The following is a 14768-nucleotide window of genomic DNA, read 5'->3' as shown; positions in this document are numbered from 1 at the left end:
ATGCATTAGCTTAAAATTCACCATACTGTGAAATGTCCATCACATTTCATCAAGTCATTTATTCCCCACTTTCCATAAGGCTAACTGTACTTTAGTGGCATAATCTCATGTAATAGTGAACAGTTCAATCATCACAAGATGCATGTAGTGCATGTTGAATGAGCAGCAAGAACAGCAAATGGAAGACAAGGCTAACACTGAATATAAAAAAGTACCAAACAAATAATCATAAGAGCTGCAGTCATATTTACATTGGATATCACATCTGCTGCACATGCAGTGTAGCCAAAGTCAATGAACCAGTACGTTTTCTAAGCAGCTCAGACACAAAATACTTTCATTTTCATCGCCTCAAATGCATAATTTTTCCACCAACCAAACAGGCCCGTCTGGTGTGTGCACCAATCTGCAGGCCCACACCTACAAACCATTCAGTTTTATACGAGGAAAACAACCACTCCCACAGCAAATCTACTCAAGACTGGCACAGTGCCAAGACAATTTCTTAGGCATCTATACTGTAACCCCTATGTTACAGAGGGGAAAAAGTACAGACACTCAATGCACCACACTGCCCCGCTGTGGTAAAACAGAAGCAATACTGAAACTATATTTTACTGAATCTTGTAACCATATCAGACATTCTGTACGCAATCCCTACATTACCACCAGCAGAGCAGAAAGCCTTCATAAGAGACGTATCGCTTGCGCTCATGGTACTCCGGATAAGCTTATGTATGACTTCTGGCATTTGTTTTTTTTTTGGGAAAATCTATTTCTGGCTCTAAGGACCACATACCAATCACAAATAGTCAGCAGCAATAAGGAGAAAATGTCTGAGCTAGCAAAGAGCTTTCCCACCACAAATATACACTCGCGATTTACCACCCCGTTCACATTAATCATCCAGGATGGAAAAAACTTCAAAGCGCAGAGTGTATATGCATATAGAAACGGTTAATGTAACTGCCCAAAATAAATCTAGCGTGCGTGAGCGTACGCATCTCAGACTGCACAGGCTAAATAAAAGCACACCACCAAAATCCGGTTTGCACCAAAATTTATTTTTCATGTTACAAACAAAAAAAACGTGGTCCTGTTACTTCCCAGGGAGGATGATGCCGTCATACTGGAAAAAAAAGGAGAAGAGAAGCAGGTCAGCTCACAAAACTCACTGATAATCCCAATTTCACACTCAAGTTCCCTAGCGCATTCAAAGCCCTTTCCCCCCTCGTGGTAATCAGGCTACAAGCAGAACCAAAGGTGCCCGGGCCAGAGCGGGCCAGAGCGGGCCTCACCTTCTGCTGGAACCAGCGCATGGCCTCCTCTTTGCGGATGCGGTGCCGGAAGCCGATGCGGCCCGTTTTCTGCTTCTTGTCGGCGATGCTGAACCCAGGTCTGCCCAGGACCTGAGAGGGGACAGTTTCAGAGGGGGTGCTTCTTTTCAAAGCTACACTCACTCTAGATCAAACAAGTACAGGTCTGTTGAATCACCATCCACTCATTTTCTAGCTTGACCCCAGAGCACAGACCAGACAGTGAAGGAGTCACACCCTGACCCAGCCAGCCATGCAGTGTGATCTCAGCTCAAGCAAGGCTCAGGCCAGAGGTAAACACCACCACTGACAGTGCTGTCGTTAGCTAAAGCTGCCTCCTCAGTAAGGGTGGGCCGTCCTTGGGCTACTCACCACGTAGAAGTCCAAGCCGTAGATGCCGATGCTGGGGTCGTACTTGATCCCCAGATCGATGTGTTCCTGGATGCCGAAGCCAAAGTTTCCGGTGTCAGAGAAGTTGTTCTTCCTCAACTCGTACTCCCTCACCTGTGGAGGACGGGGTTGAGCAGGTGAGAAACCATCGCCTAAACTACGACATCTACTAGAGACGTTCTGTCAATTTTAAATATCAGGGTTCATACACTTTTTCACCAATGATTTTCAATGACTTTTCCATGACTTCTCCACAACCTTTAACTGAATTTCCATGACTTACATTTTGGTGGGTGCTCCTAACTTTTTGAAGTTGGGACCACCAGTGCTACCAAGTAAAAAAGTTAATTTCGAGCCCTGATATATTATTGAAGCTGCAATTCCCTAGCATATTGTCGGCACAGTAGGGCCTACGTTTACTAACTGCTACATTAGCAGAAGCGTGCGTGTTGGGCGTGCCTGTAAACAGATTGAGCCAGACCGAATTAACTTCTCTCACCACCAAAATACCGCGAAGGTTACGTTCCAATTTACGTTTTACTACGCATACTATTTTCATGAATGGATTAATTAGTAATTATATTTGATGCAACTTTAGCTATATTTCCATTACTTTTCCAAAACTTTTCAAAAAATATTATTTTCCTTAACTGTTCCAGGGCCTGGAAATTGCATTTAAAATTTCAATGACTTTTCCAGGTTTTTCATGACCGTCCAAACCCTGAAATATGCTGTCCCCTCCCTCCCCCATGGCAAAAGTAGGGCCTTATATTCATTTTTGAGAAAATCGCAGATGGAATGCCAGAATCCGGGTTAAAAAGCAGAATGTACACAAACATGGAATTGTTTTCTGTAAACAATTTCAAATAGCATTTGGTGCCGTTTGGGTATTGGCGATAGTTTGCGTATGCTCGAGCGTGAATGGACGCAACTCTGCATTATCATCCTCTGATGCAAAATTAGTTCGTATAGGATTTTGTAGCTGTATGTACGGAGTGCCACATCCTGTTAGAGAAATGAAGCTGCATCGCTTCCTGATTTGCATTACCAGAGACTAACAAACCACTTTAGACAGGTCAAAAACGTACACGTGCATTTTGGAAACAAAGCATGCGCTTACTGTCATTGTGGAAACCAGAGTGACAGGGAGGGAGTCGGTCAGGAATATTTTTCTCTACTTAAATACAGAAAATTTCAGGCTGTATGCGTGTACATGCTTGGTTTCTTAGCCAATCACGTATATATATGGCCACCAAACAGGAGGCCATTTTGTTGAGAGGGTAAGCTTACTGGATAAAGCGCCCAATCTTGAAAGTGCAGTTGCATCAAGCAGTCACTCAGTCGGATTTCAGACAGTTTTGTTGCCAAAATGTGCATGCATCAGTCATGTTATTGTTCGCAAATTTTGCAGGGGTCTATAAAAGCCTCCGCTGTACCAAGCCTGGGTCTTTGAGAATTTGAGAATAACAGATTGAGTCCCCACAAAAAACAGGTAAGAAAAACAAGAAATGCAATTCATTGCTCATTTTGGTCAAAAATGACCCCATTCAAAAAGTCCCAGCACAGAGTGCACTTTTGACCTTGTAGTACATGCAGATATGAAATGCCCTCTGCAGAGTTCACAGCCCCTGCCTTTAAAAGAGCACCTTCCCCTCACCTTCAGCCCCTTCTCCAGGATCTCCTCGGCCTTAGCTCCACGGACAGTGCAGTGCACTGCGATCTTTTCATTCCTGCGGATACCGAAGGATCTCACAGTGTAGCGAGCTGTGGGGACAACGCAAAAAGAAACGGGGATCAGGGTAGGAAAAAGCATTTAACTGACCCAGGTTTCCACTGACTGTTCACATCCAAATTCTGAATGTCAAGTTTGGACATTCTAATGTTCACCAGCAAAGCAGCACCACACACAGCTGGCTCATGCAAGCAGTATAGACTCCCACAGCCCCCGCAGCCTGCCTTTAAAGACTCTACAACTCAGAGTTCAACATTCTTTGCACCAGTTAGTTGTATACTGAAGTTTGACTAACTCTCAGGGGAAAGGTAGGGGCGGAGGAATACCCACCTTTGGAGAAGACGGGCGTCTGTCCCGTGAGCTGCTCCAGCACTTTGGCTGCTCGGGTCAGTCTGTCTCCACTCTCACCAACACAAATGTTCAAGCAGAGCTTGCGAATGCGAAGCTCGCGCATGGGGTTCTCCTTCTTCTCACCCTGCTCCTGAAAAAGAGAGGAAAGTCAGAGTTTGTGAACGGTCTGTTTATATCCAGCAGCAGTTAACCTCGGCATTTCAGTACTAAACATGTAGGTACACGTTCACATAAAAATTACATCTCCAAAAATGTTTTCCAGTTTGAAACCTTGTTGAAACCCTTCCCTTGTTGAAACCCTTCCCAACGAACACAGGTTTTATTCCGTACATTCAGTTATTTCACAGCGGCAACATGTGATAAACAAGTAAAATGAATTGCGGCCATCTTCCTGTTCATACGTGTTAGCAGTCCTATGTTTGTACATTGCAATCTTATGGGCCCAACGCTAGCCTAACTTTACATAAAAAAAACACTTGGTTGAATCAACTAACAAGTCAGACTAATCGAAGCGGATCAAGTACCCACCCAGACATCTATGGTAAAGTCAATTTCATACAAATATCAGAAGAAGCAATGTAGCTAGCTAGTTACACTGATTGCCAATGCCTTGCCAGCTTGCCGGACATGCCCGTGCATATCCCATATGAGCGTAGCTGCTCTTGCGAACCGCATGAAGATGAAGTAATTACAATCACAGACAGAATCCAAAAGTTCTATGTTAACGTTTACGTTTCTAAAGAGCCGTTTCGAAGCCCACAACAGACTAGACTGGCGGCGATAAATGGAAGTAGTGACGCTAATTTGGTATTTAGAGGATGACAGTTTACGATTGTATTTTTTTCAGACTAAAATCATACACACAAATCGTTTGGGACCAATAGTACAGCCACATAACAGTATAACCAATTGGTTATTCCCAATAAATAATAGTTTAGGAGCCCGATGGACATGGATTTAAATTCTATTCCAAGCACACAACGCCATCTTCACTAAGTAAGACAGACTCACCGCCATGTTTGATCACTAGAAAAGGACGACGAACTTCCGGCGCGCGAATTTATAGCCAAGTGTCCACGATGCAGTGCTCGAGGGGACACAAAGAATGACGACTAACGTTCCGAGGGCACTTGGTAATACACGTGAAGATCATTTTATTCAAAGAGTAAGGCAATTAGACAATACAACGGTAAAGGCATGCATACAAAGAGAAATAGTGCATACACCTAGAAATACAACAACAATAAAAACATATAATAAAAATAAAGTTAATATATTGCAGTTTTAACAACAACAAAAAAACATGACATAATAGAGGTCAATCTATGACTGGATGCATCCAGTAATTATCATAAAAGGACAATTTTCAAACTATTTTGTCCTTGTTTACCCCTTTCTGATAATTAGAAATCTTTTAGACAACCCATCTATATTGGTCACCACCAAACTGGATCGATGAGGGCACATCAGCCCCTTGTAACAGTGCAATACAATAAAACAGGTAAAAATTGAAAAGCTTAAAAATATAAATGTTTATTTATATATGTACCATTGGAATTTTGATGTTGATGGTGGTAGTGGTGGTGATGGTGTTGGTGACATATTCTCAACACATAAGCATAATAATAATATATAATACATAAGCACTGGGCGGTGTCTCTACATGCACCATTCTTACAGAAGACAACAACAGTAACTTCCCTAGTATTTGGTCTGATACTTCAGTTTGGCCCAAAATTCTGCGTGAACTTCAGTTTAATTCAGCTTTATTTTTATAGCACTTCTTATAAAGTATACTGTCGCAAAGACACTTTGTTGTGGAACAGGGCAAAAAACAGGCCTAAACCCAGAAAAAGCAAGGAACTGAGGTTAAAAATAATAAATAAATAAACCCCAGTGGGAAGGAAAGTGCAGTGGCAAGTAAAAAGTGCCCATTGAAAAATCCTCTCTACCACTACATCCTATTCTGCTGGCTGATTTCCTCTCACAGTCAAACAATAAGTTCACAACCATCACACTTTTCCACTGCCATTCTATGATGAAATCAATAATAAATAAATGCTCCCCCCTCAGCTGGTTCCTCCCCAAAACATAAACTCCCATTTCACCAAAGGCTTTAGTCAAACATAAATTTTCTGGATCCCAGATCATAATCTTAAATCTCAGTCTTTTTTATGCTTTCTCTATTTTATCCTCACTTTGGAATGGCCAGTGGTACACAACCACACTTATGCTACCATCTCTGTAACTGATGTGGGAGAGTGAAGCCAAGCACCCACTCCCATCCAAAGTATGTGATGTCACCAGCTGCTTCTTGTCACACCACAGCCCATAGGCTCTTCATGCTTTTTCAGTCAGACCTTGGGTGCCTGTTTGATCAGAAGGGCAGAACAATGAAATGCAGATTCTGATTGATTGAACCCTCCCTAATCCTGGATGATGCTACCAAAACTTTTGCACGTCCTCACGAGGCTACTGGCCACACTTGGCACTGGCACAGTAAGCATTTGATCTTCAATGGGGGGCCCCATCCAAGCACAACAACAGTGCCTTAAGAGGATGAGCCACCCAGCACCCCTCTAAGCCTCACCCTTGATCTTGGTAAAATGCATGCTTTCAAAGATACATCTGATACACTGTCTCACTTTTCACATAAGCCTTCTGTTGTAATTGTCTTGGTCTCAAACCATGGTCAGTGTCTGGTTTTAGCACAGTCACTTGGTCATATCCTTGGTCTAGAACTGGGGTGGGCAAGGAGGACTGCATCTGTTTCTGGATTTCATGTCTTATTTGGACTTGAGAGGCATTTGTGATTAAATAAATGCAGAGACAACATGGTAATATATATTTTTTTCAAGCATGACAAATTACAAATTTAGCAAATTAGCAAATTACATAACAATGAAAAGCAGACAAATAAAACACATATGATACTACAACTTCAAACTGATACAGGCTAAAGTAAGATGGGCATAAAGAGAACCACTGAATAAGAATTGGCTGAATTAAAACAAAAGGCTATGTTTTAAAAAAAAAGTGTGTAGTCATATCTGAAATGACATGCTAACAAAGAGCCAGATGCAAAAAAAAAAAAAAGAAAATTCAAGGCAAGAATGTAATATACTTGTTAAAACAGAAATTCAAGGACTTCCAACAGAAATGTTCAGATATAAACCTAAAACTAAAAACAAACTAAAACATTGGTGCAAAATAGTTGAAATCACAAGATATTAGAAAAAATTTAATAGGCCAATAATAATAATGATAAAAATGTACCGCTAGATGGCAAATCACAATCCCTGATGCTTATCATACATATAATACAGAAGGAAAAATAACTTATTTGCCTTCTGTGGTAATAAATATGCTCCCTACTGCAGTATATCAGTGTCAAAATTCAAGTCAGTGGGCAAAATCCATTCAGGAAAAATTTCTTGACAGGAAACACTTACAGCAAGGACATGACACGTACATTTGTTTTCACAGAAACTAAACCTCCTCATAAGTAGACTGGTTGTTTGATACCCTTATCCAAATGCAGTAGCTATTTAACAAATCAGATGTGCTAAATCTGTAAATATGTTAAAATCTTGATTTCATGATATTATGGATCAATAAATATTTCATAAGTACTTTTTTTAAGTACAATGAACACAGTATTAATTATTAAGTACTAAGTAAACTAGGCAAAGTATTATCTGTCAAAAATGCATCATTTATAAAATATGTAAAAATAAACAGAAATGTTTTCCAATTTTGGTAAACAACCCCTAGAACTACTTCACAGACCCCAGGAAGTCTGTGGACCACTGATCTAAAAGACTGCAATAGCAGCCAGAGAGAGCAACCCTAGCGATATGACTATTGATGCTAATATCATCACTGGTGAATGATCTCGCTTTGCGCCCAGGGAGGGATAGGGAGGGCTTGGGTTAAGAGCAAGCGGTGGAGCAGGGCCGGGCTGCTGCAGGAGGGGTAGGCCCAACTTCACCTGCTCCTCTAGTGCCTTCTGCAGGCAGGACCGTGCCTTGCGTGGAAAGGCAGGGGCAGCGAATAGGTTACAGGCCGGAATGAAGAAGTGGGGGAGCTGGCCTCTGAAGGCGTGGTCCTGCAGGGCCAACAAGAGCTCCATGAAGCTGGAGGGGAGATCACCGGGGGCCCACTGCGAGTCTCTGCCGCGCCTGCAGAGGGTGTGCAGGAAGGCTGTCTTCCCATGGTACGAGCAAAGACGCTCCAGCTCCTCAGGGAACCGCACCTTCAGGCCCTCGATCAGACACTTCAGCAGCATGAGACACTTCTTTCTGGGAAGGAGAGAGGGGAGCAGGGTACTGAGCCTCGCACATCAGCCAAAAGCAGGTCCACACCACACACATTTGTTTTTTTGTTTTATGAATAAGGCTAAGTCATTGACATTTTACATGCTGGTTATTATGACTTTTCAGGCAAAAAGAAGAAATCTTTGGAGGAATGAAAGGCCCACCGGCAACACTTGGTGGCATGGCCCTCGCAGCAGGTCCTGGCCTGACCATGGTTCTTGATAATTTCCTTTTCAATGTGAGAGAAGGAAATCCTCCAGCTCTCTGGTGATACACATGCAAACAATTACAGTCACACACAGACAATTGAAATCACATACAGTAGAGGCAGCTGAAGCGTGTTTTCACTGTGTGAATTCATACCGGTAGCTTTATACCACCCTACTTTGAAGTGGTGTATAAGCATTATCATCAAGCTTAAAGATTCCAATAAAAGTTAAAATTGCGAAAAGTCGACATGCTCCTTTTAGTGGTGTTTCTTCCGATGCTTTTTCGAACTTTATCGAATTTGTTGTATTATAAGACGCTATGCTAATTTCGCCCCTTGAAACTTTGGCATTGCAAATGTTGCAAGTGGCCCAGCTGAAGCGAAGTTCCTACCCTTAGCGGCATCGCTGAGGTTACGCCCTGCCGGCTTCTTGGGTACGAAGTAGAAGGACTGCCTGGTGAGGTCACGTCGGGCCTTCTTGCCCAGCCAGTTATCCACCTTCAGGCCATCTCGAGCAGCAAGCGGCCAGGCTTGCGGTTCAGGCGCCTCCAGGGCGGGAACGATGTCCACCGACAGCAGTTCTGTCGCCTGTTCACCATCTTGCGCATTGCACATCAGCGATAGTGTCACCGCTGGCGAACTGGGCCGCTTCCTGTTCAGCACCCAGCGACCAGCTCCCTTGGGGACTGACGGACAGAGGGACAGACAGACACAGGAGATGCACAAAATGCACAACCGAGGGCAATTGTTCCTGATATCATCGGGGGAAAAAAAATGATTTTGAAACTGAAAAGTGAAAGCACATGGCCACAACACAGCCCTCATCAGTCAAATTAGGCAGTTTCATATTTGGCTCAAAGGACGTTGTTGTGCTCTGTCTCTACCCTATATTGATAACTTTGCAGCTTTTATCGGCCGAACTGAAGTTTTTAGTCGTGATGGTTTGCATCACAGTAGGCTGGGTACACGCCTTTTAAAAACAAATATGTAATTCACTGTTACTGCTACTAAATCATTTTCTGCTTGTCTTCCGGCGAACCACCCCATATTAGTAGCTATGGGAATGCTTCCACAATTGTCCCTCTCAATCGAGATACATTATGTAAAAGTGCCATTCCTGTCATTTGGGAAAATAGGCCTACTAGATTCAGTCACTCTATCAACATGAATAATCTTACTTATGAATTATGAACTTACTCTTATGAATAAGCTTACTTCAGAAATTTTATCATGTAAATATATTAGTACTGCAGTCTGATCCTGATATCCTGGTGTTGAGTGAAACTTGGCTCAAAAAGAGTGTCAATGACTTGGATGTAGCTCTAAAGGATTACAACTTGTATATAGTGGACAGAATTAGAAGGGGAGGAGGGGTGGTTATATGTAAAATCAGGTTTCTCTGTAACAATTCTAAATGCTGTCACCATACCAAGATGTTTTGAATTTCTTGCACTGAAGGTTCAGTTAGGGCCTAACTCAGTAACTGTGGCAGGGGTCTATAGACCCCCATCTGCAGATACAGGTTCCATTGACGGAATAGCGGATCTACTCTCTCGGTATTCCGATGCTGAATTGATTGTTGTGGATGAATTTAATCTGAACTGGCTGAATGATACATTTGATTAGCTCAAGGAGGTTGGTGGTGGCCTCAATTTATCCCAGCTGATAGCAGAACCCACTAGGCCAAATTTGAAATATTACTCTAGGTCTACCCTAATTGACCTCATCTTTTCCAATAGGGCTGACAAAATTATTGCCTGTGGTGTCTTCGAGCTAGCAATTAGTGATCATTGCCCTACTGCATGTATCATAAATACTCGGTTAAAGAAGGCAAAATCTCACACGGTTACAAAGAGAAACCATTTTAAGACAAGGTATTTTAGTGATCAAGCCTTTTTAACTGACGTTTCCCATAGCGACATACACTATACATCTGTGATCCCAGATGTTAAAATGGTGCTGGACTTTTTCACAAAAACCTTTTTTTCAGTCATTAACAAACATGCACCATTCAAAAAGCTTAGAATAAAAGAGTAACTCCCTGGTTTTCACCCAAATTATCAGTCTTATTTAAGGAAAGGAACAGAGCCTGGTCACTTGCCAGACACTCTGGGGATCCATCACATTGGTCAGTATTTAGACAACTTAGAAATAAATACGAAACGCCAAATCTAATAATTATTTAGACCTAATTACTAGCTCCTATTCAAACCCTGCAAAATTTTGGAAAGCAGTAAACTCAAACAAAAACAAAACCACTAATTCCCTACCTACACATATATATATATTTAGACTGAAATATACAGAGTGGTGGTAGTTAGTCCAGGTATAGTCTGAAGAGATGAGTCCAGGTATAGTCTGAAGAGACCACAGCGGAAGATGGGTAGTGAGGGAGAGGTTCGAAGAGGAACAGGGAGTTCGTTCCACCACTGGGGAGCCAGGGTGGAGAAGCTCTGTGATCCCTTTGCTCGGGTGGGAGGGGGTACAAGGCGCCCTGCTGCTGCAGAGCAGAGTGGTCGAGCAGGCATATAGGAACGAATCATGTCCTGCAGATTTATTGCTGGTGATAGCTATGGTGTGATAGCTATGGTGTGATGCTGGTTTGAAACTTTGGACCCTATCTAACTCGCTCAAATGACTGGCTTATGCTTAATGTCCCCCAAGCGCGGTCTGAATTTGGAAAGTCAGCTTTTTATCTTAATGCCCCAACTTCTTGGAATGATCTTCAACACACGCTAAAAATCAATTCTCTATTAACCCATGGACAATTTAAAACCATGATCACAAACCTCCCTGCTTATGTATGTAACTCTTTTAACAGATTTGTTTATCTGTGTTTTGTTTGTATTTTATTGTTTTTATTATATTTTATTGCTGCATAATGACCTCAGCATCACTGAAAATGAGGGCCCACCCTCAATGTATTCCCGAGAATTAAATAAAAGTTGAATGAATTTCAGCTCCCCATTCCCCACTGTCAGAATTCTACTGACCTTTGTATGTGCTGATGAAATTTCTGACCAGGTAACGCATCTCGCTGAGGATTCTGCTGGCTGAGATTGTGAGCCCGTCAGCCAGCAGGAAGGCCTGGATCTCAGTGCGAGTGGGTCGCATCAGGGAGACGCTGTAGTGCAGCCCGTGGAACTCCTTCAGCTCTGTCCAGGTTAGCCGTGGGGTTGGTAACAGCAACATCATATCAAACTCATCTGGGTCATTTATCTGCAGAAAAGCAGGGGGTTGGAGCAGGACGTCATGGGTTTTAGCAACAACCGAAAAATATATGAAGCCTGTGTGGACGCAGCCCAATCAAGTCTCTCGCTATAGGGATGGCTCACCTTCACTATCTCATAGTAGCTTCCGCTGTTGAGCACTGTGACAGATCTGAAGTAGGGCTGTTTTTTGTTCTTCTTCAGAAAGTCCAGGAGGCTGTCTCGCAGGTCGTTCACCAGCTTGGCAGAATGCTGCTGGTCGGCACGACGCGGGGTGAGGTGCTTCATCCGATGTTTGATGAGATTGCAGACGGCCGGGGTCACCAGGGGGACGTCCTCATCGGACTGGGGCATAGCTTTGTTCATATTCCTGCACACACAAGGACAGTTACCATGGATTCAGAGTTCTGAAAGGCCACTAGGGAGAGATGCCAGTGACAAAGGGTGCCCAAAGGTTTTCAGAAGTGTGGGGTCCAAACAGACAAATATGTTTTCAAGGCATTCTGTAATGTAACAGCACAAAATTTAGCAAATTGTCTGGACTGAAAAATGGTGGACAAGGGGACCGCCTAGTGGGGGTGGGTGGGGGGTATTATTTATGTTGCCCCCTCTGGCACCCCTGCCAGTGACTCAAGGTGATCTGCTTGCTTTACAGTTGAGGTGCAGTTCCTGTGCATGCTACTTTGAAAAAAGAGGCGATTTGGGTTTTGCTTCATATTGGAATTCACCCATCTGATCCCCATTATTGGTGGTAAGCACATTGCTAAATAACTGTGTGTGCTGGTATTCGCTAGACACTGTCCGTGTCTAGGGGTTATAGAAGTGATAAGAAAGGGACATGCCTCATAAATTCCATGATGGCACAAGCTAACGTGTGGTCAATGTAAACAATTTGCTCTCTATAACAAGGCACTGTGAGTGTCAGTGTGCCATTGATAACATTTCCCCTAATTTTTTTGAAACTTCACATAATCTTACATCATAATGTCCATATAGAATAATTTCTTTAGGAGGTTACTCTGGACACGCGTAGATCACTGCTTAAAGTTAAATGTAGACACCACAGATGATGCTCATTTTATGCAGAAATTTTTTTTTAGTAAAAGTAGCACGACTGGTTTTATGACAAGTTAACGTCCTGAAAAGGGCCTTTTCCCATGCACTCAAATACCCGTTTCCTTCCTCCTTCCTCATTCACACCTCTCCTAGCTACACATTAGCGTTCCGATATCAAATGGGGTCTAGTTACACAGTTCTATTGGCGAAATCTGAACCTTCCCCTATACTCTCAAGATCATGTTAACTTTGCCTGTAAGTGACATCTACTATTTCCATGTCATTTACCACAGACAATATTTCTTGCCAGGTAATTTTTTCCTCTGAATCTTTCTCACTTAAACAGAGGCAAAGATCCTGATTAGCCACCAGTCTAAAACTTATGCTTCTTTGCCTCCCTCTCACCATTGTAGAAAAACACACCTAGCCGGCTATTCTGCTGTTGAACCAATGTTCAGTCTAACTTAAAAGAAGAAAAAATTACAAAAATGTCAGATGACTGTATAAAAGAAAATACATTAAGCCATACCTGTGTCAGGGTTGACAATGCCAAGGTAAGTGCCTCAAATGTGCAGTCAGGTGATTTAATTTGATTTCACAGCTGTTTCACGTCAACAAGCCTCTGCTCTGTCCCATCCGGTTTCCTGTCCCATCCAGAGAATGTAGGCAAAATTTGTTCGGTGAAACTGCTCAGTCAAAGCCCTGAGGCTATTTTCAGTAGAAAAAAAAAGAAGATCAAGTACAGTAAGTACAGTATACAGAGCCAGTATGGTCTGTCCTGTGATTTCCCGACGAAAACCTTAAAGTAATTAAGGTCGTATTTGTTCAGAGTACCTACGCCTGGAGACACCTCCTCTAACAGAGGGTGTGGAACTGCACTGCCAAGCTGAGTGCTCTTTCAGTTTCTATTCATGTGAAATAGCGCATGTGATTCAAGAATTTTGTTGTCACATCCCATTACGCAAAGTACAAGACAGTAAAAATCTTAGGTTTCGGCTCCTCGTCCTTGCAGCAACATATAAAAAACAGTTCTAAAGACAATTTAGCTAAATAAGCAGGAGAATGATAAGTAATATTATATATATATATATATATATATATATATATATATATATATAGTAAAGTGGCAAGTGCAATAAAAAACGTAGGTGCAGAAGAAGGTACTGTAGTGCATGTCTATTGTGCATGCTTACAGTATCTTTAGTATGTACAGTATGGACAGTGTACAGTGTGGAACAGGAACTTATTTCATGGTTACCGGGAGTCTGGAAGACATCCCATAACACCCCACAAAATGTTGTCTATGGATGTCTGCAATCAGTGGAAATTGGGGAAAAAACTGAATTGATGCCTGATCACTGATCTCTACTGTTCCATCGAAAAGGAAAGTCCTCACAGCTAGAAGTTAGAAGCACTAATATAATTGTGTAATCTCCATGGAAGATTTTGTGAGGAATGTCGCTAATATAAATAACAGAGAGCGGTGAAGGCATGAATGTCCTGGGATGACAGGACATAAATAGACGTTTGACATGATGGCGTCAGCCCTGTATGACTGCCACATAAGCAGAGCTGCAAAATATTTCCTGTTTATAATGTATTCATACATTCTGCACATCTATCATGAACTATTGTCAAAGAACACCTGAATAAAAAAAGAACTGAACATTGCTGCTTGTAACAACCAGAAGTAAGAACGCATGGTTTTATTGCTAGCAGGCTTGATTACTGTAACGCCCTCCTGCATGGTCTACCAATAGGTCTGTGCCCAGCAAAATTCTAAAAAGGCATGGAGAGGCAGCTTTGAGCTACTGTGGCCCTGGCCTTTGGAACAGCCCACATGAGGATGTGTGTGTCTGTATCCGTGGACACTGAATCTTAAGGCACATCTTTTTGCCATTGCTTTAGCCAACCATTTTATTGATATTTATTTTATTTACATTATATACTATTGTTGCTGCTATTGCCAATGTGGCTGTTTTTTTTACTCCCTTTATTTTATTTTAAATACACTCATTTTGCCATTATTGCTATTGTTATTTAATTGTAGTTTTTATCCCTTCCCTTTTATTGTGTAAAGCGCATTGAGTTGCAAATGTTGTATGAAATGTGCTATTCAAATTAAGTTTGATTGATTGATTGATTGATTGATTGATTGATTGATTGAAGAAATGCAATGACATCCCTTTC

The 14768-nt window shown here is 42.1% G+C and overlaps 2 protein-coding genes across 2 annotated transcripts; both read right to left on the bottom strand.

Annotated features, from left to right (window-relative positions):
- Positions 1 to 1043: 1043 nt before the first annotated feature.
- Positions 1044 to 4443, bottom strand: rpl11 (ribosomal protein L11). The gene is made up of 6 exons (XM_064347256.1): positions 4384 to 4443; positions 3769 to 3919; positions 3364 to 3470; positions 1689 to 1820; positions 1299 to 1409; positions 1044 to 1129 (listed from the first exon to the last, which is right to left on the bottom strand). The coding sequence occupies exons 1-6, from the start codon at positions 4426 to 4428 to the stop codon at positions 1100 to 1102; spliced, it is 576 nt and encodes a 191-aa protein (XP_064203326.1). The 5' UTR covers positions 4429 to 4443; the 3' UTR covers positions 1044 to 1099.
- Positions 4444 to 5301: 858 nt separating this feature from the next.
- On the bottom strand, positions 5302 to 13515 carry LOC135261205 (cyclic GMP-AMP synthase). The gene is made up of 6 exons (XM_064347253.1): positions 13108 to 13515; positions 11649 to 11892; positions 11307 to 11532; positions 8706 to 8999; positions 8270 to 8369; positions 5302 to 8090 (listed from the first exon to the last, which is right to left on the bottom strand). The coding sequence occupies exons 2-6, from the start codon at positions 11886 to 11888 to the stop codon at positions 7604 to 7606; spliced, it is 1347 nt and encodes a 448-aa protein (XP_064203323.1). The 5' UTR covers positions 11889 to 11892; positions 13108 to 13515; the 3' UTR covers positions 5302 to 7603.
- Positions 13516 to 14768: the final 1253 nt, after the last annotated feature.

The sequence above is a fragment of the Anguilla rostrata genome, chromosome 8, assembly GCF_018555375.3.
Source record: "Anguilla rostrata isolate EN2019 chromosome 8, ASM1855537v3, whole genome shotgun sequence".
NCBI lineage: Eukaryota > Metazoa > Chordata > Actinopteri > Anguilliformes > Anguillidae > Anguilla > Anguilla rostrata.
The sequence above is the reverse complement of the archived record's forward strand: the minus strand, read 5'-3'. Positions and strand labels throughout refer to the sequence as shown.